Source organism: Melanerpes formicivorus, unplaced genomic scaffold (assembly GCF_026170545.1).
Source record: "Melanerpes formicivorus ecotype bairdi unplaced genomic scaffold, bMelFor1.0.p_v2 SCAF_70, whole genome shotgun sequence".
In the NCBI taxonomy this organism is placed as follows: domain Eukaryota; kingdom Metazoa; phylum Chordata; class Aves; order Piciformes; family Picidae; genus Melanerpes; species Melanerpes formicivorus.
The window spans coordinates 1,248,651-1,276,147 of record NW_027142422.1 but is presented as its reverse complement, the minus strand read 5'-3'; the positions used below and the strand labels follow the sequence as shown (position 1 = coordinate 1,276,147).

Genomic DNA, 27,497 nt, shown 5'->3' with positions numbered 1-27,497 from the left:
TTTGCTCCCACTGCAGAATCTATTGTGCATGCTAAGTGCCATCTGGGCTTCCCCCTCCCCCTTGTTACCATATCGTGTGGCACATATGTCTGGGGTTTGTGTTTTCATGAGGTCACTCAGAGCAGCATGAGTACGTTCTTCGGCTGTCTGTCAGAGCCCTCCTATTTAGAGACCAAATCCTATTCATTAAAACCCAAAGCACTAAGCCTGGCAAATTATTATCCCTGGAATATCGCATGTCCCAGATTCTCCCCGGGCTGGACCGCTCTTCCTACAGTCCTCTCTTTCAGGGACTTATACTAATGAGTTACTGTTTGCAGGGGAGCTGAAACACCAATAAATTGCTTGAAATGGGGGAAAAAAAATACAAAGCCTACTAAGAATATCTTTAATCAGCCTGAGAGCTCTGCTAGGACTGTGTCAGTCTAACATTTGACAATATTGGCTACATAGAAAACCACTTTTTTAATGCTTTTTTCAACTGGCTGCAATGAAAAATACATTTATGTACCTGTGCTGCATCAGAATGTCCTAAGCTCACTGTGTGAAATGAACTTCACTACAAGTTCAACACACTGCACATCACTTCACTCCTCGTGCTGCACTTCATCTTCATTTACACCACCGCACACAGCTGTGTTTTAAGAGAAGTACAGCTCTAAGAGAAGTCTTTTCCTTCTACTCTGGATTATCATATTCCTGTCTGTTTAGAGTGTAAAACAAATCACTTTTAATGGCTTCACATATGATGAAAACAACAAAGCCCACAGCCCCTCCTGAGCATGAGGTCTTCTTTTCATGGAGAGCACATTAGTAGAGAAGAGCCAATTAAAAGGAACCTTTAGTGCAGCTGCTCAGGCTGGTCTGCATTACTCCTCGGCTCAGCACTTGCCATCTGAACATCCTATGTATTCATAGAAGGAAACTATATCCTGCTGTAAAGGGCTTTCTTCCATCCTCCTGTGTGTAACGGGGTGAATTCACCATGGCCAGCAGCAGTTGGGGTTTTGGTTTGGTTTTCATTTGGGAGGGGTGGATGTGGTTGTGGCTTTGTTTTGGTTTGATTGGCAGGGGGGAGGGGTTGCTGTGTTATTTTGGTGGTTTGGGGTTTTTTATTTTCCTTCTCATTTTTTTGCTTTAATTTTGCAACTCAGCAATATTTCTCATAGTTAAATAAAAAGGGAAACTTCTTGTCTCTGTTAAGGTGCATCAGGATCTGTATCCTTCACCGCTGATGGAAACCGGCATTTCGTTTTTCTTGTTCCTTCCAGCTCAGTAAATCTGCCTGCCCAGGCCTCACGCTTGGCTTTCGTTTAATGCCTGCAAGACAAATGCTGTCATTTGCAATCATTTGTAAACCTTCAGCTTTAAAATGCACCCAATCTGTCCTGCAGCCCTGTAAAGTAGCTGTTAAACATTCTCCTTGAGCTTGCTCATGGTGTTCTCCTCTGATAAGGCCTGCTGATACACAGCACAAAGCTGACTTATTTCTTATCTCCATCAACATGGATGTTGTTCCACTTCCAATTAAAAAAACTGGGGCAGCAGCCACTCATCTGGGTGCAGAGAAACAACTGTCTGGTAAACACTGAATCCATCAGATGGGCAGCGTGGCTGCCTGAGTCAGGCAGGGCACTCACACAAACAGTTAACATGAAACTGGAATTTATACACAACTGAGCCAGCTTTAAAGCTCATCAGTCATTTCTATTTATGAATCAGTAATTATTAGTGCTTCATTATTCATAAAGCACATCAGCTCCTGCCAATTGTCTCAGCTTACACTGCAATCCCAAACAGCTGGTCACCCACGCTTGCCACTGTGATGGGAAACACAAACCACTGCTCAGATGTGATCACCTCAGGTGCTTGAACTGAGCACAGATCTTGCTGCTCATCCCAAGTGCTCACACAGTATTGCTCTCCAGTGTTTTCCCAACCACAGGGAGCCTTGTATATAGATAGCAAGCAACCCTTGCCCAACTTCCTCCCATTCCATATATTTACAGTGCATCACTGAGGAGGTCCTTGCAATAAAACACACAACAAAGGGAAAAAAGCCTCTTGGCTTAAAAGTACAATTGGCTATTAGTTAAATGCTGCCATTTCCCACACAATTTGGCAGTGCAAAGCATGCTGTGTGTGAACCTGAATAGCCAAAGTGAAACCCTCAGGATCTTCTCTTGCTCAGTCTTAGCAACAGCAACATCCCTAAACCTCTCCTCGGATTGGTTTATCTCCTGGGGCTTTGTAATTCATTTCTGGAATAAGGAGTTGAAAGACTTTGTGGCAGTGCTCAATTACTTTGTGGTGGTTGCCTTGCTATCACTGGATCTAGGGCACCTCATAGAGGACAGCCATTACACCAAGGCCAGGTGGGATCTCAGGGGAAGAAGCAAATGTTGCAAGCCTGGCAAACATGTAAGGTACAGCGAGCAGAAGGCCCAGTCCAGACAGTAAATGGACACATGTTTGAAGGGCTCAGCTTCTGGTTTATACCCCAAAATGAAGCAACAGTATTCCCATGGAGGCTTTTCTTTCCACATCGAGGAAAAGCTCATTTTTCTCCCTGAGAGCTGCTTGTGAAAGCCCTTTTCAACACTGCCATTTCAGCAGTACCTGATGCTACTCACTGACCCCATCCAAAAATCCAACTGGGCTTAGTCTTAGCACTTCAGAAAATCTGCCCCCCCAAAACTGAATATGCCTCCTACACCTCCTGCACCCCTGCAGGGGCAGCTGAGCTATTTATTTTGCTGCTGAAGCTAGGAGTGAGATTGTTTCTGCTTCCTGCATTTGCATTCACTGTGCAATACATCGGGAACTGAAGTGAATAGGAATAAAGAGCACAATGTGAGAGACCATGTGCTGCTCTCAGAGAACTGGCAAGAACAAAGCCTTGGACTCTGGCATACACATGGGTGTGAAACCCATCTAAAGTATCAAATTATCACAGAAAAACAGGAAACAATGGTAAAATTAGGCTAGGCAGCTCCCCTGCTCGCATCCTATGAAGGCAACAGATCAACCACTTCGGCGTGGTAACAGATTTACCGTTCTACATGTTGTGCTTTCATCCTTGCCAAAAGAAAAGGGAAGCCATAAACACACTCAGCAACACATTTCATTTTGCACAGCTGCTCATGCATGCAGATAACTTCTTGTGGTGTTTATGGCATGTGAGTTCTATCCATTTAAAGGAAACTCATACATCAGAAGAGAAGATTCCTGTGATTTTCAAAGAACGATCTCTGAGCTCGAGGTGGGCTTACAGCCAAGGCATTTAGGACACTTTGTACATTAAACACTCAAAATCTGCAGTGAGGTGGGTTGTTGTCCACATACACTAATGGCTTTCAGAGTTTAATCTCTCATCAGTGGACCTCCTTTTGTGAAATCCCTAAGGGATTATGTAGTACTATGTCTAATCACTTGACAGATTTCATTTACTTGAAACTGAAGCTAGGTTTGCATCATGCAAAGTGTGTAGGAGGAATCAGATTTCAAAGCAGGAAAACAAAATCTGGTACTGGACAGCACTGGGCTTTATCATGATGTTCCTATCTGCAGTGTTTAATGGTAAATGAAGTAGTTCTACTCGGGAATGCATGCTAGTTGTTTATCACCTGCATATGCTTGCCAGACAGATCGCTTATAAACGACACACAACTGGTTCAACAGTATATTACAGCTCACATAAAAAGGCAGTAGACATTTAAGTAATTTTGTTACTGCTGTGTAATTCAGTCAAAAAATACCGCTATGATTCGTGCAGGTGCCTGCTACACTGAGGAAGGACATTCAGTTGGCATAAATCATACCAAGCAGAAACAAAACAGCCCTTTGCTAGTTGAATTTGTCCTCTGAAGTTCAGCGCTGCACCCCAAGCAAATCCCCTGTGAGGCTGGGATGGATGAAGCACCTCTCCTCCTGTGCTGCTGTCTCCCTCCTGCAGAAGCACTACCCTGGAATCGTTCTCTCTATTAAGCAACAATTCTCAGTGATTAACATCTCCTGAAAGCTAATGTTGTGAAACTCACTGCATTATTCCCTGTGGCCGTAGCGCGAGTGGATATCCACACAAACAGATCTGCCAGAAGGCACCACAGGAAAGGAATTTAAAACAGAGAGTAGCAATTGGTACCAAGCTAACCACACAAAGACTGTGTGGTATTGGAATTGATCAGATGTTACTATAACCTGCATCTTCCACACTGCATTGTAAAGCCTTGCTCCACGGTCAGCCTCGATGAAAACACCGGATTATAGCTCCGAGAACAACATGCAAACACACAGGCACAGGCTACCTCGGTAAACCAAATTCACCACAATCTGTCAAAGACTCAGCACTACCAAGACTTCTCTTGCAAACACCATTTTAGGCAGGGTTAGGACAGACTCTGAGCGAATACAGACACAGACAAAGATTGCTGCTTTATTAATTTGTGGTCAAGCCATGCAGGGAAAGATGCCTAGAAGCCCGAAGATGCGGTAAAGATTGTTTAAGAGCCATCTGAAAAAGTGACAAAACTAGCCTAAACCTCTTTAAACCCCCTGAATGAAAAGATTTAAACAAGCTATTGTTAGACCCCTGGGTACCTTTTTTCTCTTGGCTTTGTTCTGCATTTTCCTCCGCTGCAGTTTCCATGGCTGGCTTCATACCATCCACCAAAAATGCCGCCCCCCCTCCCCCCCCAGCAAGCACTTTTTCTCTTCGCCTCCTTTCTCACTCCCTTCCGTCTCCTATTTACGGCAGCAGTGATTGAGCGGCTCTGTTCTCCCCTACAGTAGATTACAGTCCTTTCCAAAACGCCAGAAAAGTCTTGTCAGCTTCAATTTCGCTCCGCTGACTGGTCCACGAGAAGCCGTGCCAGCGAGCGCTCAGCCATACGTCACTGCGGTCCCAGCTATAAAATAGCCATCCCGCGCCTGACCGTGCCCCAGCTCGCCGCGGCGTGGGGACCAGCACCTCCACTTCGCGCCTCCTTCCCCTCGCCCTCCATTCTCCCCCTCTTGTCCCATCTCCCAAGGCTCCCGACGAATGTTAATCAATTCCCCGGGTGGTGAATGGATTGGTGACATCGGGAGGGGAGACGCAGACAAGAAAGAAAGGAGTCCCCCGACCATCGTGGGGCGAGCCCCCCAGCCACCGTCTCCAAGGGGAGTGCACGCCAGCACACAATTGCGAGGCTCCCCTTTCCCATGGGACCTGGGTATTATGCTTTGCATTTTGATTTATTCCACATGCCCTCTGCTCTTTCGAGGGGCGGGGGGCAACGGGTCTGCTCTCTCTGTTTGCTTTCTTTGCTGAGTAAGTTCCGCTCACCCACGGCAAAGGACGGTGTGTGAAAGCAGCATGAAAGCAGAAGTGGCCATAGAAGATGTACATTAAAAACCCAGAATTATTCTCTGCCTAGCAAGCACGATGGAAAGAAAAGCACAAAGAAACCCAAGCCGGCAGGAAGCGAGCAAGCTCGAGTGTCCCCGATGCACATGCTGTACTTTGAAGGGTAACAGTGCTAAGGAAACACAGCCTAAATTTTGAAAAGATGTCTGCTCCTACAAACCTAAAGCCGTGCTTAGAACTGAGTGCAGGGTTCCTGGGAACCACACGTTTGATTGCTCCCCTAAATCCAGACTGCAGCACAATCTAACGAGCCACGACCTGGCTCTGGGAGCAACCAAACGAGGCCACTGCACTGCACGAGGTGACTTTAGGTTTTCCCAGCTTGTTCTGAGCAGCACCATGCTGGGAAGCCACAGAGCAGGGCAACACCACGTAGGGGTATTATTCACTTTCTAAAGCCCATGATGACGGTCGTATGCAAGGCTGTACAGTAGCGAGGCTAATTAACCTTGCCTATTGCTTTGCCTGTCTCAATGGCCTCGCAGAGCGCTACGCTGCACAGGGCAGACATGCCCAAAGGCACCCTTTTTGTGCGTGTAGGATGATGGAGCAACCATGGAGTAATGGCCTTTGTGATCTGGCAGGCTTCGCCAGCCCAGCCACCGCAGCTGATCTGCAGGCTGCAAAGACGCCTCGCAGATTCAGCAAATGCTGGGGATGTTAAAACCTACACGCTGCATGTTCCGTGTAACAGATTCAACCAGGAGAGTGGGAAGAGGGAAGCAGTCCAAAGGCTTGTAGCAGCAATTCAGCCTCTTCTGGTTGAAGTTATTACACCCACAATTTTGCTGTGCATTTTTTATTCCTAAGGATGCCTACTGAAAAATCACCAAAACCCCTCAGACCCAATCTTTGCAGCAAGTTTCCTTCTCTGGCAAGAAATCAGGGTACAAATCCTCTTCTCACACCATGGTCACCATAGTTACCTTGTTTGGGGCATTACTGCTTAGACATGCTTCAGCCCAACAGCTAAGAGGTCTTGGACTTATCCTAAGATTTCAAATCGTGGCATCAAAACTTGATGTCCTGGGGTCCAGGAAAGGTTTGCAGTTGAAGTTCCCACTTCAGCAGATCTGGTAGGATGAAGTTATTTTGCACAGAAGATGGAAGTACCCTCAGGAACTGATGTGATACAATAGGTTTAGGTTCCTGATGGTAATCAAATCAGCATCCCCAGCAGAGACCTCAACTCAGGTGCAAGTGTATGTCTCCACTCCCCTCCAATGCTCACCCAGCAGTCTATACATGTACTGAAATGCCTGCCCAGCAGACCATGGACTGGGGCTTTTTAGTCTGGAGAAGACTGAGAGGGGATTTAATAAATGTTGATGAATATCTGAGGGCTGGGGGTCAAGAGGGAGGGGACAGGCTCTGCTCAGTTGCACCTTGTGATAGGACAAGGGGTAATGGATGTAAACTACATCACACAAAGCTTCACTTCAACAAGAGGAGGAACTTCTTCACAGAGCACTGGAACAGAGGGTGTCCTGGAGTCTCCTCTGCTGGAGGCTTTCAAGACCTGTCTGGATGTGTTCCTATGCAACCTGTGCTAGATTCTATGGTCCTGCTCTGGTAGGGGAGTTGGACTGCATGACCTTTAAAGGTCCCTTCCAACCCCTGACCTCCTATGATGATCCTGTGTGTTTGCCATGTTCTTTTAGTCATTACCAAAAGCTGGCTGAATCTCACAGTTGAGAAAGGGAAGACAACTTCTTCACGCTTGGAATAACGATTATGCAAGGGAAACATTTTACAAAGGGTGTTCTTTTCCCCATTTAACATCAATGACATTGAAAATCCATAGCACAAACACTCTACTTGCTGAAAGGCACACAAAGTTTAGTCGTTGGTCAAAACAATCGATTGCCTCTGACAGTAAAAGTCCCATTAAACTTCTGATTTTTAAGCCAGGACTTCTGCTCACAGCTGTCATATTCTAGTCTTAAAAGGTTGAAGCCTCTCTTCTGACTACCCAGAGTTACAAAAGGCCTGTACAAAATCTGAATCAAGTGGTACAATATTAATGCACTTATCTGTAAACAGACACACAGAAAATACAAACATCACCTGGAGTTTCCTTTCTTTAAACACAAAATACATTAGACAAAACCTCTGGTTACAGACTGCCCTCGGAGGAAGCCTACTAACAAACTCCTCTACTCTGTAAGACCTACTGCTTCACAGAGCTGTGAGCTTTCTTGCTGGCAAGAACATTTTGTTAGGTAGGCTCAGGACTTCAGAGCAGATGTTTTACAAACACTGAACTCACAGGCTGGGAGACTCTTTCTCTTCCTTCTCCCAAGATAACCCTTCCTTTAAAGGAGCAATGAAGAAGTCAGGGCACCATACCAGAATCAACTTCACAAGAGCTTGAAGTCAAGATTTCAGAAGCCATTAATCCCAACTATCCAAACCCATTAAGTCTATGTACTGGATCATCCTCTAAAAGCTTCAAGTGATGCATGAGTGTAAAGTTCTACCCTCCTCCCTTCTTATTGCTTTCCAGATTACTGTACTATATGATGGGGTTTAGACACTGTCTTAAGTAATTTCTTGATCTTCAAATGTTTGTCCCATCATTGACAAGCATGGCAAGCCCCCCAAACTATAAGCTATTTCCTCCAGTGCTATCATGGGTGCTGATCTTGCACTTGGAGCATTAATCTCAGCCAGCAAGTTGTCTCATCCAACACTCCCTCCCTTAACCAGATGCATCCTTTTCTTAATATGCGATGAGACTTGAAGGCATCAAGTCCACCACTGTAGAGCAAAAGACAAAGCCATACAAGCAGAAAACACAGAAAATTCTTCAAAGACTTATGTTCAGCAAAACTCTGCTGTAGAGAACAGGCTGACAGAGATGACTAGTAGCCAGGGAAGGTGGCTAGCTGCCTTTTCTTCGCAGAGCAAAATGAGAATGAAAATCAGGAGAGGGGCTGAGCAGTAAGGGTTTCTCTGCTGCTAAAGCACAGCTCTAAGCTTACAGCCAAGCCTCAGGATGAAGAGCAGTGGAGCAAAATAAGTGAAGGCACTGCAGATCAGGCCACACCCACTGCAAAATGGTTTACTTTGAAAAAGAGAGAGAGGGTTTAATCTCTTTTAGCTAGGTTTGAAAAGCCATATTTGATAATTTTGCCCAGTCAAGTAGATGACCACAACTGGACACCCTGAAACAGGTATTAAAAACCCAGTTCTGGTTATGTGCCAGCTCCCTTTGAGCTCTATCTTTAATGTCACTGAATCTAGTTTACATTCCTGAAGGCTGAGGAGCTCTAGCATAAGATATAGCAAATGCTTCACAAGCTTTCAGGAGATGAATGCACACTTGCCATTTCTACAGAGGCTTCACAGAGCTGTAAAAAAGAGAGTTCACACATACTTCAAGAGCAATTTGAGATTAGCCTATGAGATCCGAGACTCAGAAGCTAAAACACAGAGACTGTCCCTCAAACAAGACTGGCATGTATTCCACACAGCTTATTTTTAAAGACAACTTGTAAAAGGCTTTTTTCCTTTTCTTAGGAAGCATGCAAAAATATTCAAGAGAAAGAACAAATACACATGCATCCACTTAGTGTAATTTTCTCAACATCAGTACTGAGGTTCAGACCAGCTTTAGACCAGTTACAGAAGACCCGAGTGTAAAACCCAGCCTCAGTGCTTATGCAAGAGCAGAGAAATGTTCCACGTGGGTAAAAATCAAAGCATAAGAAGGCTTTCAGTGGTGCAACAGTCATATACCTGGCAAGCATTTTAAAGACCCACTTTGGGGCCCATTCTTTCAGACATACTAAATTACTAGGAAAACTAAATCCAAATTAAAAACACTCCCCCCAAAACAAACCAACCAACCAAACACCAAACCAAAAACAACCAAAGAAAACACCCAGCCAAAACAGCCCACAAAGAAACCTCTCAACAACACACAAACAAACACAAACCCTCAAACCCTGTACTTTTACCACAGTATAAAATACAGACTACTGAAAACCAGGAGTCTGCACTGCACTTAGTGATCTCAATCTTGAATTTTTCTGTAGAAAGGGCAAAATTAAAGGCTTGAGAATGGATAGTGATTGTCTTTGCAACCAAAGAAAAGCATTGAGTTAACTGATGCAGGTAAGTCCAAGAGGGTGAGCAGATCTTAACAGTGTGAAGGCACCAGTCCTGTGACATGAAGATGGCAACAGCTGCTGCCAAGCTAGATGCCTGGTGGCAAGCAGGCAGGCAAAGGAGATGCTGGTCAGGTCTTGGATTTCACACATTTCTCTCGCTGGCCTGCTAGCTTCCAGGCTCTCAGGTCCCCAATATTATATATTTATTCTGTTCAGCAGTAGTAACATCCTCACATACTTGATTAATAGATGAAGCCCTTCAACAGTGCTTCAAATGCTCCTCCACAACTTTAAAGGCTAGCTTCTTGATTTCAGCACACACCCACATTTCTTTGCTCTGTCCATCATCTTCCCCACTGAGAGATTCTCAGCTGCAGTGCTTGTCTCCATTCCTCTGCTTCAAGCCACACATTCAGCAGCAGTGCCACAGTGCAGCAGGAAAACTATATGCTCAGGGCTTTTGTCTTTGTTCCCTTAGCTCTGCACCTTGAGGGCAAACCAACCTACTGACCCGAACCCTCTTCTCCAGTGCTGTTGCCAAAGTCTACTGCCATCTCAGAAGACTAGTAAGAATCATAAAATCATTAAGCTTGCTAGCACTCAAGTAGAAGTGCCACTTGTACTTGTAAAAGAGCCATTTCTGCCAGTCTTTGAAGGCAGCAAATAACACACTCCTGCAAAACACATCTGCTTATTCTCAAAACACAGGACAGTGAGACAGGATTGGTACTGGGAGGCTACCCAGGGCCTTTTTCCCCCCCTCAGTCTATAAATAAATCTAAACTTCACTGCATTCAGCCCTGACACAAACTTTTTCTTCTGCTTCACAGAGTTAATCAGACAATCCTGTGTTAACTTTACATCCAGTTCTGATTTTCAAAATTGCCCTCCCACTCCTTGCATAGACTTTAGCATCCCACCTACCATCTCTCATCTATTCAGCGCTCGTTTTGTTCTTCAGTCTTGGCCCCGGGCCAGTCCTTTCAGAAAGCGTGGAAAGACAGCAAGGGAATGGAAAGAAGAAGAAAATCCTACAGCTCCCCAAAAAGCAGCTAAGGCTACTCATTATCAAAAAGCACCCTGAACTGGAAGGGCCTGGGGAAACACAGGGAGGAAGACTCTTCCTCAGTTTCATGAGGGACTCTAAGAATAAATCATAGCTCTAGCTGTGTGTGTATGCACACACAGAAAACACATCTGTGTTTGTATGTACATGAATAAATCAGGTGTGATTATACATGCTTTCACTGAGCAGAAAATCTTATCAGCATCGCTGGAATCACAATAAGGAATGTAAACTCATTTACAGTCATGCAACAAGCGTGAAGCTCAACAGTGAATGCACAGCTAAACATCATCCCAGTGCTACAGCCTCCTCCAGCTCAAGATTTCGTGGCTGAGAACCAAGTTACACAGTGCCCGACTGGAGCTGGTGGTGGAGATAAACCACACAAAGACAGTGCTGTTTCTTAGCTTCCATTATCTGCTCACCTCAATGCTGGCCCACCAATGCTAGGCTCACTCATGGATTATTGGGAAGTTGTATGTCAACATCTTGAAAAATCCATGTAATTCAGCAGTCAAAATATTGATGTGGAAGAAAGCATCAAATACTGACTGGTAGAAGGCAATGGAATTCATTGTTTCAGGCTTCAGCACCCTGCAAATCACCATTCCTGGAGCTGCTGCCCTGAGACTGAAAATTCCCATTCTGGTGTAATTAAACTGTATTTTGGGAAAGATCCTGTACTAGCTGTGTCCTGAAGCCCTAGACTGCCTGCTGGATTGCTAAAACCAGTTTCTGTCCACACACAAGACACTAGTCATGAAATCCTCAGTTAAGACATTAATGAAAGGGTCCCCAATTAATCATTGTATTCTCTGCAAGAGCAGATATCCTCATTAGGAAAGCAGCAGGACATTAACAAGTTCCACTTTGAGGGTATCCAATTAACACAGGGACTAAATACGTGCCAGGCAACTTTGCCCAGCCTAGCTTTTCCAATCCCCTCTTTCCAGCTCCATCAATTGGGATCTCAGTAGTGGTTCCTACCGCGTTCTACAATGCCTTTGACAACATCGGTGATGGACAACAAACAACACCTGCTGAAGTGCTTAACAGGTCTTTCACTAGTGCCCACAAAAAGTTAACTGCATACTCAAGAGAGTTCAGCACAACTGAATGGAACCTCACCCTCTACTTTATAAGCAAGGCATGACCTAACCTACCAACAGTGAGCACGGTTAGAGCTCTATCTGGATCATGTCATGCCTTGACTTTGCCGAACCTCAGCAGCAGGTGATCCTGCATGCAAAGTGAGCTTCAAGACAAAAGCACTATAGGGTGAGTTAAGGACAAAAGTAGCAGCTTTCAGCCTAGATTCCCAGATAGGCTGTCAAGTGTAATCCTTTGCCTGGGCAGGGTTATTCCGTGGAATGTATATTCCCAACCCCTTCTCTCACTAATTTAAGTGTCTGGAGTTTGGAGCCTTTCTCTTGTTTTGCGAGAGGAGCCACTCTGCAGCCTGGCAGGTTTGGAGGCTCAGCACAGAAGAGGGCTTGCACAATGGCCAGGCCCCCACTGCAGTCAGAGCAGGAGTAGCTTTTCCGAGAGCAGGATGCTGGCCTCCGAAACGGCCTCCAGACCAGCTGCCTGAAAACCACCCCGCTTCTCTTCTGAGTGAGCTCACTCTGAAAGTGCCTAGCTACATCCCCATTTCTCTGGTTCTTTCCAAAGATGACATTCACTTGTTTTAAACAACTGAAAGGCATCATTTCTTCACTGTCATGAGTCAGAGTGAAATGTATTTGGCATCTGCTTTTCTTCATCTAGTCTTTGTATTACTCCCATCCCATTTTCTTTCTTCCTGCTTTTCAGAACATTTGTAACCATCTCCCTTCCACTCAGGGCTTCTCAAGTGTAAACTCTAAGCACTATCACCATGTGTCAGCTTTGGAGACCCTCACATTTATTAGTCAAAATGGCACCAGGCATTTTTGCCCTCAGTAGTATATGCTCTCAGCACGCCTCTTGTGTATCTGTTGGCACTACTGATTTCTGAAGTACCATCATGTGCTCCACCCTTCTGCACAATTCAGAGGGAAAAGAAGGGAGCTTAAAAAACAGGGCAAGGAAGAAGGGAGGCATGCATTGGGAAAATGAACAAACAAACAAACAACAATGGAGGAAAGTACAAGGCAGAAAATATCCAAGCCACTGTCTAAGCTTCCTTCTTGGGTTTGTAGGAGGAGTTGTATCTCTGTATGACAAAAACTGTACTACATCAGCTGTGTGTCACCATCCTGGAAGTGACCAAAGGCATGTAGGTCGACATGAGACAGAGCTCCTCTCAGTGCAGGTCAGAGACTTGCTCACAGGTTGCTGAAAAATATCACAGCTTCTCATGCCCAGACAAAAATCAACCCATCTGATTTGCCTGGTGAGAAGTTTACTAGTACAGGGAAGACACTGAAGACTGACCAACAGCTTTAAAAACAATTCCAAGCAATTAATTTCAGCTACAGTCCTCAGAAATATTGGAATTGATTCTGTGTTTGAGTGTAGCACATACTCCTGCTGCAGACAGAGTATCACAGATTGCAAATGCAATCAAAACCCCATTTTCTTAGTTTAATTTGCCATTAGTACACAGCAGGCTTATATAGCCAAACAACTACAACTAAATTCTCATTGCCATTTCAAACCATTTCCAAGCAAACACCATAGCAACATTATCAGAACCTTGAGTTCATTTAATCCCACATTCCCTACCAAAAATCCCCAACACTAGCACCTACTGAAAAAGGAAAAAATTAGACCCAGCTCCAGACCAAGACGCTTAGACTCCTAAGACAAACCCCACCATTTAATCATCTTCTCATGACTTTAAGAAAGAGAAGGCAAACCCCAAAGCCTAGGCTTTTATATAATTCAATATTTTAAAAGTGCTTAGCACAATTTTAATACAGACCAACCACTGCTGAATATACTTATTTCAGCCAAAAACAGAACCACACAAAGGAGTGGTCACAGACTAAGTAGCATTTCACATATTCCCTTCTGTTTCATAACCATGGAGGGGAAAAAAAACCACACCCCAACTGCAGCACTCCCCACTTCCCAAGTTGAAGACACCTCTGTAGGGAAGGAGCTCAGCACAGCCCAGCGAGCAAACACCACTGCCCTGCAAGCATCAGCAACGTGGGAAGCAAGCACCAGAGGCCTTGTCACACAAATCAGTTATTGCAGTGAACAGAAAGGAGATGTCCACATTACCCAAACAGAGGCACTAGGTTATAGGGCTGTGGGACGGGTGACGGTTGCCAGTGCTTGGATATCTTGATGGCAGCCCCTCCTCTCCTCTCCTGGCTGGCGGCGGGGCGGCTGACACAGGGAGCACCCCCAAGGACCCCTGCCCCTGTGGCACTGAGTCTCAGCGGGGCTGCAGGCGACTGGCGCCCATGGGAACTGGTGCAGCTCTGGGGCCACGGAGCTTCACGGGTGAGCAGGCTCGTCAGCCCCATTCAGCCTGCTCCCCACACACAATAACCAGCAGCCGCGCTCCCAGAAAGCGGGCCTCCTCCTTCTCCTGGCTTTTATCATCCTTCATATCTCACTGATGACAGGACTGAAAGGGCTTCTGATGGGAAATGTGCTCCAAATTAGCATATTTCCCCCTGCGCACAAAGGAGGCATTAAGCTGCTGCGTCCTGAAAGTCCAAACAAAAGCAGCCCAGGCTGTTTTTAGCAGCGCTGTTTCAAGTTTGATTCCCCCTCTCTCTCTTCCAAGTGGCAAGCCTCTTTAACAAATTTTCACTCTTTCTGAAAGGCAGGAAGTGCAACTGATAACATCTTCTTAGTAAATTATATTATTTGATTCATCTCGACTTTAAAAAGGGGGGGGGGGGGGGAAGCACCACTCATTTGATGTGGCAAAGAGCAACACGATGCCCATGAAGCATCTCCACTAAACTGAAGGTTCTGGGTCCACCCTCCAGTTAGCTTGTCTGGCTTCCCCCAGCACTTGCATGAACCATGCCACTGAGAATTTGGGAACTAAAACACATCCACAGTAAGTCAACAGAAAGGGTCCTGTACCACAGCTCAACCTTCACCCTGTATGAGAGGTACGTCACTGAAAAAAGCAGTTTTCAATGCGAAACTAAAGCACTGTGCTGCGAGGAGAAATGAACCATCCCCCACCTCTGGGGTTATCCTCTGGTTCACCTTGAGGGTCACGAACAGGAAAGCTGAACCTCAGAAGTCAAACCTTTATGAAATGGTCCCAAATTAGAAAGTGAATAGCTGTATGCCAGGGAAAGGCAGGCAGGAGGAAGGAGATGCAAATGACAGGAGATCAGCACAGGGAGGAGAGGAGAGGAGGAAAAAGCATTCCCATATCAAAGTAGCTTTTGGAAGCAACTGCTAGGAGAACAAATCTACCTCAGCTCAGTGTGTTGGTCTCTGTGGCCTTCTCAGTAAAGAGGCAGGTCTGCCTTCTGTCTGTGTTAAAGAGACTTTTCTCTGAGAGGAAGACATTTCTCACAGTGAAGGTTTGGTGTTTTGGCATGTTTCTCCTCCTCCTCCCTCCCAAGATTTCCAAGGTATTTATGTAATCTTCTATATGCGGCACAGCTAAGAACAAAAACTCACACCCCTGAACAGCAAGAGATTACAGCAGAAAAACAGAATGTCAGTGAGATCCTAGGCAGGCAGCTTCCAAGCGAGGCAGATACAAAAACTGTTCAGGATAAAAGCCTGAGATGCAGTTTGTAGAAGGATCCATGTAAGAGAAATGTCTGCTCTGTTCAGGCTCTTGTGTTCCATTTCAGGGCTTTTTCCTGAGGACTGGGATCCATCTCCACTCCTCAGTTTCTTCAGCAGCAATGCTCAAGATATTCAACAGTTTCTACTGTGTACAAGCACTTCACTCTCAACACTTTAACCCCAACACGTGCCAAGCAGCCTATGCAGCGCTGTGCTCTCTGCCACAGGCTGTCAATCCAGTGGGTTTTGCAGACCTGCACTGCCTGGCAGAAGCAGCATTTCACTTGCTGATTTCCACCAGCACCAAATCCTTTCTGGCGCTGCAGCACTATGATGGCCACATGGCAACGGCACAGCAATGACCGAGGTCTAACTGTAGCCATACTCCTCCCTCTAGCAGATGCTCTCACATCCTTCTCACCAAAACATGCTCTGTGGCATTAAATGTATATAACCCAAGGGTCTGTCTGCTAATAACTCACCCTGACACACCAGGTCAGCCACAAAGAGACAACTTTCCCTCCCAGGAAACTTCTTCATAGTCTCTGATAGCCACACACTGACTCTAACAACGTGTTTGCTGCACTTGGGACCACACAGGACTGGATAACAACTTTCTGAACAAAGCAGGCTGCAGAAAATTTGCTGTAGAGGACTGTGGCTGTATTTCTTTACTGCCACTGCTAAATTGCCTTTAAAGGCTGGACATGCCTCAAGGCACTTCATAACTTGATACCACAATAAGGGAAAAGACACCCTTCACAGGTTACCACAGCAAGGTTGCACATGAAAGCAAAAGGAGGAAGGACTTAAGATGGTCCAGAGACTGGAGCACAGATTGCCCTGCAGGCCATGGTAAAGACCATGGTGAGGCAGGCTGTTGCCCTGAAGCCCATGGAAGTCTGCAGTGGCTGTGGAGGAGCCCATGCTGGAGAAGGTGGATACTTGAAGAACATTGTCAGTCAGTGAGAAGCCCACGCTGGAGCACACTCCTCACAGAACCTGTGGACCCACGTAGGGAAATCCCCACACTGGAGCAGGTTTGCTGGCAGGACTTATGACCCTGTGGGGGACCAATGCTAGAGCAGTTCCTGAAGGTCTGCATCCTGTGAAAGGGACCCACACTGGAGCAGTCTGAAGAACAGCTGCCTGTAGGAAGGAATCATGCTGGAGATGTTTGTGAAGAACTGTCTCTTGTAGGAAGGATCCCATGCTGGAGCAGGGGAAGAGTGTGAGGAGTCTTACCCCTGGAGAGGAAGGAGCATCAGAGACCTGTGAACTGACCACAACCTCCATTCTTCATCCCCCTGTGTGTGTGGGAAGGAGGTTGTTTTAAGCTTTAGGTTTTCTTTCTCTTTACCCTACTCTGATTTGATTGATAATAATTTAAATCCATTTTCCCTGGGTCTGTTTTGCCCATAACAGTAACAGTGAGTGATCTTCCTGTCCTTACCTTGACCGAAAAGCCTTTCATGATAGGCTTTGGTGGGCACCTGGTGTCCAGCCACATTCAACCCACCCCAGGTGGCAAGAGGAATACCCACTATAAAGGTGCAGTAAACTCAGCAATGAGATTTTAGTTTTCTTGGGGATGGAATCTATCAACAGAAACTGCAGGTAAAACAGTCTCACAACTTTGAATTTAGATAAAGAGAAGGCTGAGGGGGGAAAAAGAAGCCCTCCACTGATTAGCAGATACTAAATCTCACCTGTAGAACCTCTCTTCCAGGTAGTTGGGCTGTGGAGAAGAAAGTAAGTCAAAGAAGTCAGAGCAGAGCACGGCAGTGCCTTTCATGCTGCCAATGCCCCAAAAGAACCTGATCACAGTACCTCACCACCCAAGGCCCTACCCTCAAATTCCAGTTATGCTTCAGATTCACTGGATCCAGCCCAAGGATGACCACACAGCACCCGCTGCCATCGGCTGCGGCGTTCTGGCACAGGGCAGCACCCTGCCAACAATGGCACCACTCTTCCTTTCAGCGTCTCCAGAAAGGGCGCTCTGTGCTCTCCTGTGATGAGACAGGCTCTTACAGCTCGGATCACTGCAGGGTATTGAACCCTGATGCTGTTCCTATCAAGGGTTCACTTGCTGCTTCTCAGACCTCAACAGGTACATATGATAGCTAAGCTAAAATAAACTACCCTCCTTACATTCATTTTGGCATCATGAGTCACCACCTTACTGAAACAAAACTATCTTCTCACCTCCACACTGAGTAAGTGCTATTAACTTGTTCAGTATTCCACCTACTGCTATTTTCTCCTGTGAAAGCGAGCACCATGGAAGTATCTCACAATACACTTTGTGTTTCAGCTTTCAGTGAGAAGAGAAAGCCACAGAAAACGTTCAGGACATACTATGCTTGCTTCTGCAGGCAGAAATAGTTTCTGGCCTTCTATATTAACTCCATGAGAAAAAACCACACCAAAACAAAAAACTGGCACTCAAACCCAGACTGATTTGCTCTGAAGAAGGACAAGTTCCTCTTGTCTCCTTTCCTATCCCTTTAACTCTGTTTGACACAACTGACTTCCTGGCTCATTATTACTAAGTTGACTGCTCTCTAAACACTACCCTGACCTGGGGAATCAGGCTGAAGGCATCAAGTCAAGAGAGAGATGGTCTTTGGTCTTCTCAGGATATGGTGGAAATTTGCTAGTCTAAAGTATCTGCTCTTAACACAAAAGGCTCAGCACTCAGGCACACTCACAGATGATAAAGAAAAAAGTATCTTAGGCTCTCAAGGCTGCCCTGGGACAGAACAGGGCCCCATAAAACAAAAAACTCCTTTTGAGCCAAGGCTGGAGAGCTGAGAGCACCAAATACTTGAGCTGGGAGCATCAAATACCAGAACGGGCTACCAGCCATACGATGATCAAGAAGGCAATGCAAGTAGGCACAGAGCAGGGTGAGAGGAGAAGGAAGTGACTCTTCACATTTCATCTGTATCCTACTACTCCACCCCAGTTGGAGTGCTGTGTCTGGATAGATCCCATCATTCACAGCACTGAAGTTTCCCACAGAGATCCTCCATGGTCCCAGACACGCTGCATAAGCTGATCCCAACCTGCTGAAGAATACTCTGTGTCCTGCTACAGATGGGCTTGTCAAAGAGATGTACCTTGAAGCATAACTACTCCAGAAACACTCAAGTGCCTGCATGCTTGGAAACATCCAAACCCTTCTCTCCCCAAAAGCCATACTCCTCTTCCCTTTATGCCTGTGCTACAACTACAGTGTAACATCACCACAGCCACTGACAACATTTCATCTTCCTCCTCAGTATTTCAAAGAGAAAGGGTTTAGATATTCATACATTGAAACAAACAAACCCACAAAAGCAAGCAAGCAAAACCCAAACCCAACATCAAAACACAGAAACCCCACCCTGAACAAACCAAAGCAGCACACAAAAGCACCTAAACCCAACACATTAACCAACTGCTTTTGAGAGATGCTCTACAGAAGTCAAATGCCATTTTCCTGCAGACTGGAACCACATGATGTGGTGTTAGACATGCTGACCCCTCCTGTGAACTGTTAGCTGAGACGTTTTTGCTATCAGGACACAAAATATCTAAGACCACAGAGGGTCTCACTTTCCACCCCTGCAAGCTGAAGCACTGTTATGAAAACGCTGCTCAAGTGCAGTCCCACAGGAAGAAACAAATTGCATGCCTAAAGCTGAGCAGAAATTCAGAACTGCAAAGGAGAGCAAAGACATAAAAGCAGCTATTTCCATCTGAAAATATTTGCCACTTCTAGTGTATAACTCACCATTTTCATCTCCAAAAGCCTTTCCCTCTGAGTGATGGTGTGCATTTTGCATTTAGAGACATGGGGAAAGAATTCCTCTTTCTCTCCAGTCTGCATGATACAAGGAGTTTGATTCCCTCTCTCTTTGAGACCACGTTTCATCCTGAATTTAACCTTTGCTGTACAGAATAGCTGATGTGCATGTAAGTGAAAGAGAGAAGAAAGAGTGGTTCTACTTGGCAACATGCCATCACATGTTGGAGAAACAAAGTACATGAACCAGATAAAGTGTCCCTCTGTGTTTGCTGAGATACTTCTCAAAAGTAGGACAGGTGAATTATCTTCTTTACTGTAGAAGCCAGGCCAGAATAACTGCTTTCCCGAGCACTAAAATCACTTTATTGATCTTTTACAGTATGTGTCTGGATTTCCTGATGGACTCTGAACAACAGGGGCCAATTAGATACAACACATGTCTTTAAACATACCAAATGACCTGAACAGAAAATGTTAACAAGTGAAACAGGCTACCATTTATCTGTGCTACATCTTTCAGGAGCAGGAAAGCTACTCTTCAGTTATCTCCAGGGAATATCTCCAGTTCTGGAGCCCCTATGACAAGAGGGATCTGGAGGTGCTGGAAGGTGTCCAGAGCAGGGCCAGGAGGATGAGCAGAGGACTGGAGCACCTCTCCTATGAGGACAGACTGAAGGAGTTGGGGCTGTTCAGTCTGGAGAAGAGAAGGCTCAGAGGTGACCTCATTGTGGCCTTCCAGGATCTGAAGGGGGCTACAGGAAGGCTGGGGAGGGACTGCTCAGGATCTCAGGGAGTGATAGGACTAGGGGGAATGGAATGAAGCTGGAGGTGGGGAGATTCAGGCTGGAGGTGAGGAGGAAGTTCTTCCCCATGAGAGTGGTGAAGCCCTGGAATGGGTTGTCCAGGGAGGTGGTTGAGGCCCCATCCCTGGGGGTGTTTAAGCCCAGGCTGGATGAGGCTGTGGCCAGGCTGATCTAGTGTGGGGTGTCCCTGCCCATGGCAGGGGGGTTGGAACTAGATGATCCTTGTGGTCCCTTCCAACCCTGACTGATTCTATGATAATTCTCTGATTTTCAGCTATTTCTTTCTTTCACATATTATTTTTTGAAGCTTTGTGAAGGTTTCTGGAGCTCTTCATGCTAATTAGATTCCAGTTCAATTCAGCAGGTGTGAGCAGTCATCATAACTCTTGGTGTTAAGGGCTTCTCATTAAAAAAAAATAATGAAAGTCAAAGTTGCTTCAGTTCCTCCTTGACAAAGGAACACTCTTCAGCAACAGCTGCAATCAGAGAGTGAGGTGAGGAGCACAGGTTAGATTCCTACCTTACACCAAGCTTCTCCTCTCAATAGCTTCAATATTGTTTACTGTTTGTGTGTGCGCCTCACTGCAGCACGGAAAGCAGGAAATGTTTACAGCTGCAACAGCACTATTTTCTCTCTTACCAATTTATATCAAACTGCCACTTACAGAGAGGATTTTATGGAGTCAGAGGGAAATGGAAATGGGGTTTTACAAATGAGACAGTTAAGACTCATACTGCACTTAGGAAATAACCCATGCAGCAGGAACAATAACTGGCAACTATGACACTACATTTAAACACTGGTACCCAACACTTACTCATTAGCAGGCTGGAATTCTGTTCCTTTTAAAAAGCTTCATTCCCTTGCCTTTAAAATAGCTATGATTTCCCTATAGATGACATGATACCCTCTCTGACAAGCTCTATCAACACAGTCATATTTCTTTCCACTTGCATCTTCACATCATTTGAATGCATGCATTGTCAGCCTCCTCTCCCTCCACCTCTACTTTCCTATCTTATGTGCAGCACCCATTTGTTGCAGGTTATAAAAAGCACTAGTGGATTCTGAAGCCACAAAAAGAAGCAGTAAGCATAGGGGGTCTGTGAGAAATTTGATCCAGTAAGTGAAATAAGACTCAATTTCAGAAGTAGCTGCTAAGTAAGAGCAAAGTTTCAAGTATTATTACTGTACAATGCATTTTCCTTCTGAAGTCATGGAGAAGAAAAGTGGTCAGTTCGGGGTAGCAAACTGCAAGAAACCTGCTTGGGGGTTTTTGGTGGGTTTATTTAGAAATGAGACAGATGGCCTTGGCTTCAAATATAGAAACCCTTCCTACGCAAAACAGAGGTGCTGGCACACAACGTGTGGGTGGAAGAGCTCTTCTGTGTGCTTTCCCAGGCATGTGTGCACCCAAGAGGTGAAATAGCAGGATACGAGAGAAAGGTAGGGGGTGGTGTTCAGAAAAAGCTGAGAAGGAAGAGGGGAGAAGCAAGCACCAAAGCAGCAGGCTCAGAAAGCATGGTGACAGCATGTTTGTGACAGAGGAGCATGCAAAATGTGTTCTGAGCAAGTGTACCTTTACACAGGGATTCAGATCGCCACACTGACCGCTATTTCTGAATGACTAAGGGTGACCTGAGATGATGAGCAAAGAAATAACTTCAGTTCAGATGGAAGAGGTGCCAGAGCTCTGTCAGACTCCATCTACCTCCAAGGTGAATGGAAAGCACCACTTTAACTCCTGCAAGCAGGTTGGGTCATGGAAAAACCCACAATAGGTTTCACTTCACTGACTAGACCGCTTCAGGAAGCCAAACTGGAGAATCTCCCCTCTAAGCAGTAACTAAGATCAATTGTCTTCTTGCTCATGGTCTTCCTCCCCTGTGGCCTGTCACAGCCATGGGCTTACTTTCTTTGTCTCTCTCCTGAATAGCTCCTCCTGCTTTCAGCCTGTGCTTAATCCTCTAGGAAACATCACTCTCCCAAGAAGAAGAGTGCTTCTGTACGTAATCTCCAGACAGCAGCTGTGACCCTGGCACCCAGAAAGGGGATCATTGTGTAGGACCGTGGTATCAGGGATGAACTTCCCCTCTCCCCCCTGCCATTTATTCAACAGGCTGCTGAGAGCACGCTGTTAGTTTATGTACACACACTGCCAGGAGTGATTTTTGCCAGCAGCTGTGGGGTACTTGTCCCTTCAGCCTCGTTGCAGGCTACCCTCAGAACCTTCATAACCATCTCTAGTATTATTTTTCATGTTAAGGCACTGAAATTCCCATCTGCACTTGTATTTTGCACTTGGTCCTCAAGGCTGTGGGACTTCACTGAAAAGTCATTTTGTCAATTTTGAATATCCAGAACTACAAACCAGCTTAGTCCCTTTGCACAAGAGTGGCTCAGAGACAAAGCTAAGTTCAAAGCTGCCAAGGCTCAGACCTGAACTGCCTGGGGAAAGAAAGAAAAGAAAAAAGGCATCTTTTCCTCCCCCTCTCACTTTCTACTAGCTCTCAAGACACTACCCTACCAACACCAGTCAATAAAGCAACAGGTGCTGCTTTAAAGAAGGACTTGGCAGCCTAATTCTTCATGGCAGGCTTATCAGCCTTTGAGCACACTCAGCTTTTCTTATTCCAGCGTGAGATAAACTTACATAACGGCACAGAACGCACCAATTCATGGGACAACAACATGGTTGTTGAGTTCAGGACACTGCACTTTTGTTTCAGACTGGATATTTCTCATACTCCTCTTAATAAAGGCATATGCTGCACAAACACTTTTAAAAGCATCCAAGTGGAATCCAATATATTGAAAGACGCCGAAGTACTCTGCCGTGATTAACGAATGCGCTGCAGCAGAATGGCACAAGAGGATAATTAAGGACTAAACCCACAGAGACACTGAGACAACTTCAATCTCTCCAATTTCTTCTGCAATTGATCAGAAAATCCCACTTGCCCATTGACTGTCTACAGGTGGATGCAAAAGTGCTTGCAGATCACTGCAATGACTACAACCTTCCCCTCTCCTAATGCACATCCTCACTTTTGCAGGATCTAAGTGCTCCTGATTGTAGACAGCGACGATACATGTGGCCATGAGGCTGAACAATATCTCATCTCTGCTTCCTCCTTGGTTGATGTTTCTCCCTCATGCAGAAGAGCACTGGAAGCCACCCACCCAGGAGCTAGTCTCTTGCAGGGTACAGTCAGAACAAAACTGCCAGGAGAAAGCCAGAGCTGTCTGAAACAGCAAAAATGCCAGTGGAAAAAGAATTGTTGGGACCTCTTCTGGTTTTCCCAAATGAGCCAACTGACCTCTCCTGCATCGCAGAGGGCAAATCCAAAGCACCCCAAGCACAAAGAAATGCCTTTTTTCTTCTAGCTCAAGAAGTTTCCCAGACTGCCTACTCCATCCCAATGAAACCACACAATCCTGGTGAAAGGTAAATGCTCAACATTCATCTTATCAAAATGGATTGCGGCACAACTATTTGCTTTGTGCTGGTCCTTCAAGTCTCCTTTTCACTCCCTGAACTATTGTTGATACTGAAGTCCTCAGGCAGTAAAAAAACCCCAAACAACAAAACCCACCCAAAAAACACTCACAGTACTTTCTCGAATGCTGAGACTGATTTCCAGAAGGGATTTCATATGGAGCTACTATTTGCCCACCTTAAAAACAAACATTCCCTTCCCTCCTTGGAGAGAATGATACTTACAAGCGGTACATGCACACACACTGCTGCTAGCTTTGGCATAAACCTTCGGGTTTTGTGGACCTGGTGACGAAAGATACTTTGCTACCATGGGCTGGAGAAAAGTTCCCAGCTGTAACTCCAAATAGGTGAGCCCTTCCCACTCATGCCTGTTTCCCTTCTCTCTTTAAAGAGCAGTACTTGCACATTCAAGACCTTCCATGCTAGTGCTGCATTTACAGGCTGCTCTGAGTATCCAAGTGTTTGTACAACAATTCAGTCCTTCTACAGATGAGACACCTGCTCCTAACCAGTCAACATGCTGAGGACCCCAACCCCACTGTGACAAAGCACTGCAGGTAGGCAGCAATGAACCAGGAATATTCACCTACTGCTATACCAGTTAGTGTATCAGCAGCAGTGCTACTTCACTGGCACTGCCTTTCTCATCAAGTGCTTTGGGGTGAGTAAGCCGCTCTGAGGCTGACCCATAATCACTGCAGATGCTGTCTGTCCTCACCGTGCCGACACAAGTGAACATATGGCCCCCTAGCATAAGGCCAGCTTATGCAGTCATTAATTGCATGTCATTTCAGTCTGTTCAATGTATCTGGTACAAAAGTCTGTCCTCTGGCAGCACTGCCTTAGTGCTGCAGACAATTTCTTGGTGACTTCCCTCATCTGGTGAGGAAGACTGGACAAGTTTCTGTTAATTACAAATGCAGGCACAGCAGTGCTTGCCAATGGGTTTCTTCTCACTTCTCACTAGCAGAAGATGGGCACTCTCCTCTCTCCCTCCAGAATGCAATACCTACAATATTGTCCAAAAGCACCATCAAAGCCCAGCAAGGCTGATGCCAGCAATTCAGTCATGCTGCCAGCTCCAGAGAGCTAGTCACCAAACTCAAGGCAAGCTCACAGCAGGAATCCTGCCATACTTCATGCCTCTACAGAGCAAAGTGGACTTTGTGAATAGTTAAGAGTTTGTGATTATTCACTTAAAAACACACAAGGAGGATTAATAAAGGCTGCAGACTCAGAACAGTTGGAATGCAAAACACATGGTTGGTAAAAGAAGGTATTTTTTTTCACAGATTGTGTCTCATTGCTTCAATTTCTCACACAGCAGCACTGAACAGCTTAAGGTATGCACACAGTCCCAGACTGGGCTGCTACTCTGAAGCAACCAGAGCACATGAGAACCTCAGTGGAGTTTCCTCATCAATCTACATGCCAGGGAGGACTTTAAGTCATGCTCTCTCCTTTGTCCTTCATAGAACCATGCAGAAGTTGGCAATACAGCACCATGTGCAGAAAAGCACAATGGATTCATGAAGAATCTCCTTAGTTCAGATGAGGTGCAAAGTGCCAGCTTATAAGGAAACACCTGCCCTACAGGCACAGGCTGGAGTTAGTAGGGGAGAGGACCTTCCATGTGAAAGGTGGGGAGTTTTCAGCAAAGCAAAGCAGGAGTGACAACAGCCACAACAAAAGGAAGGCATCTGGGGGACAGCATCCAACTCAATGACTGCTCTTTGATGGTAGTGAACTATTTCTGAATTGCTGTAAAAGAACTTTTAACTTCTTAGCAGCTTTTGATTAGACACCAGTCACAGAACAATCATGCCCTTCAAAATGCAGTTTCTGTGGAAACAGAGAGGCAGTAAGGCCTTTCCTTTAGAAGCTAGCTGGTTCACTGTTTTCCCCTTGAACCTGGTAATGTTTGCATATGCTTACTTTTAGCTTAGCAAATAAACTTACTTGAAAGTGCTTTGAACCCCTTTGATGTGAGCCCTGTCAGCTTTACTGAATTGCTTTGCTGGAGATACAAATCTCTCTCAGAGCTGAGCAGTCACAAACCACATACACCTCCTGACTATCAAGCGAGGAAACTAAGTCTAACATCTTCATTCTGTTTCATTGCAGTGCTTTATTTTTCAGACTGACTTCCAGCAGATGTTCAGTGTCAGCAGGAAAGTTATACTTTAAGCATCTATTGTGCATGAATAACGCTGGGCTTACCTAGTGTGTTCAGCCTTTTTCAGCCTCTGAGTTCCAATCAATTAGGATTTACTTAGTAGTGATTATTTCAATACAATTCTTCACTGTCAACTTCTGAAGCTGAGAATCACTGCCAGCTGATAACTGTTGGCAAGCACAGGTACTTTCCTCTTGTCTCTCTCCAGATGAGCTAGATCCAAAGCAGGAATAAGGGAGCACTCAGCAGTCTACACACAGTCTAGGAATCCTCATTAGGGTAGACTGTATCAAGGTCTTTACTAATTGAGGAGTTCAAGGTTGGTTTGACATCTTTGCACTTTCTATCCCTTTCTCAAAAGAAAGCTGCAAATAGTGATGACAACAACCTGTTAATGAAGAATCCTGTACATGGCTGATATTCACATGGAAGGCTCTGGAGAAAGATTTGGCACCTGGAGATCTCAGTTTCCATTAATAGGCTGGAGACAAACCACTGAGCCAGCACAACATCTGGTGAAGACAGATAGGGGGACAAGACACTGCAACCTCAGAAGATACCTTTCTTATTAGCAGTTAATTTGAGGTAATCTATGCCACAGAGACCTGCCAAGACAGGCAGAGTCTGGTACTCCCCAAACATATAGGACACACTGTTAAATATTACTGCAGAGTAGTGGAGAAAACGAAGAGATTTAGTGTACAAGAGATTCAAGTTTCTCTCTCCACATTCCCATGATCTACATTTTGCATCTTAACCCATAAGCACCTGTGATGACAGGAGCAAAGCCCCTGGGGACTCAGGTTTGGGCAAATGGGACAGCTAAGTAAGCACAAGGTCAACATCCGTTTGAGTGTAAGGGATGGTGACGCTCAGCTCTGGTACTGGGAAGGGGCACTGGCCCCACACTGGCACAATCTAAGCAAAGAGAACAAAGGCTTGCTGGACAGCAGGAATAGAAAAGCAGACATATTTCCCATCTCTGACCTTGGTGAGTCCAGCAGAGGCTGCTCTCAAGCAGTGATGCATATAGCTTCAAACAAGTCAGAACTGTCAACAGAAAAGTAAGTTGCTTCTGAAAGTTTCCTGAGAGTGGAACTCAACTGCACATCAAAGCCTCTATGAGCCAGCCTTGCCCTTTCTTCTCCACAAGGCACTGATCTGGAGTTTTGTTCTGGATTTTCTCTTTTCCTCTGATGCCCAAACAAATGCTCTGCTTATGATGTGCATCAGCCATTTCTGCAGTGAAAAGCCTACGAAGCAAGCCCACATTTCCTTCCACTGCCAAACCCACTTAGACATCTTGGCAATGTAGGACTCGCTCTTTATGTTAACTGGCAGCTACTGTCTGACAGCTGGGAGCAGCCTTTCTGGAAAAAAGAGAAAGAAAAAAAGGCCAACCTGATGGCCTCATTCCAGTTCCTGACAGACTTATTCCAGATCACAAAACTTCCAGATTATTATAGCTCACAAGACCTCATCCAAGGAGTCTTCCATCATCTTACTGTCTTCTACCTTTGCTACAAAGCTATACCGTTTCTTCTGGAGAAAGGCAGCTAAGCTGGGGTCTGAAAACCTGGCCAGATGGAGAACCTCGTGAACTGATGGCTTAGTTCTTCCATAAATGAATCATCAGCATAGTGAAGAGTACTACTTAGCAGCAGCATGCACTTTGTGTTCCAACTTCCACACACTGTGGAAGTTGTTATGCCACTGCCTTTTGAATTAAACCCCTGTGCACTGGTACAAGTACTCTCCCATGCCAGAGATTGATCTGGCAACATCTTAACCTTCTCCTGGATCAAAGCAAAAGCTCAGACCCTCACAGCTTTGCTACTTACTGTTCTCCTTGGAACTTTTGTGAACCAAACTTTTCACACAGTACTGAATCTTCATCCCTCCTGTAACCAGGGAGTGTTCGTTCATCAAG

The 27,497-nt window shown here is 45.5% G+C and overlaps 1 protein-coding gene across 5 annotated transcripts in view; it reads right to left on the bottom strand.

Moving 5' to 3' along the window:
• GPM6B (glycoprotein M6B) overlaps positions 1 to 27,497 on the bottom strand; it is a 107,843-nt gene that overhangs the window by 28,234 nt on the left and 52,112 nt on the right. For 2 of the 5 annotated variants that reach the window (XM_068163108.1, XM_068163114.1), the window contains exon 1: positions 4,600 to 4,980. The exons of 1 other annotated variant lie outside the window; for it this stretch is intronic. In XM_068163108.1, the coding sequence (XP_068019209.1) occupies positions 4,600 to 4,660 (61 nt within the window). In that variant the 5' untranslated portion in view covers positions 4,661 to 4,980. Of the gene's footprint in view, positions 1 to 4,599; positions 4,994 to 27,497 lie in introns of those variants that run through there. 2 more of the 5 variants (XM_068163109.1, XM_068163111.1) reach the window with 2 other exon arrangements.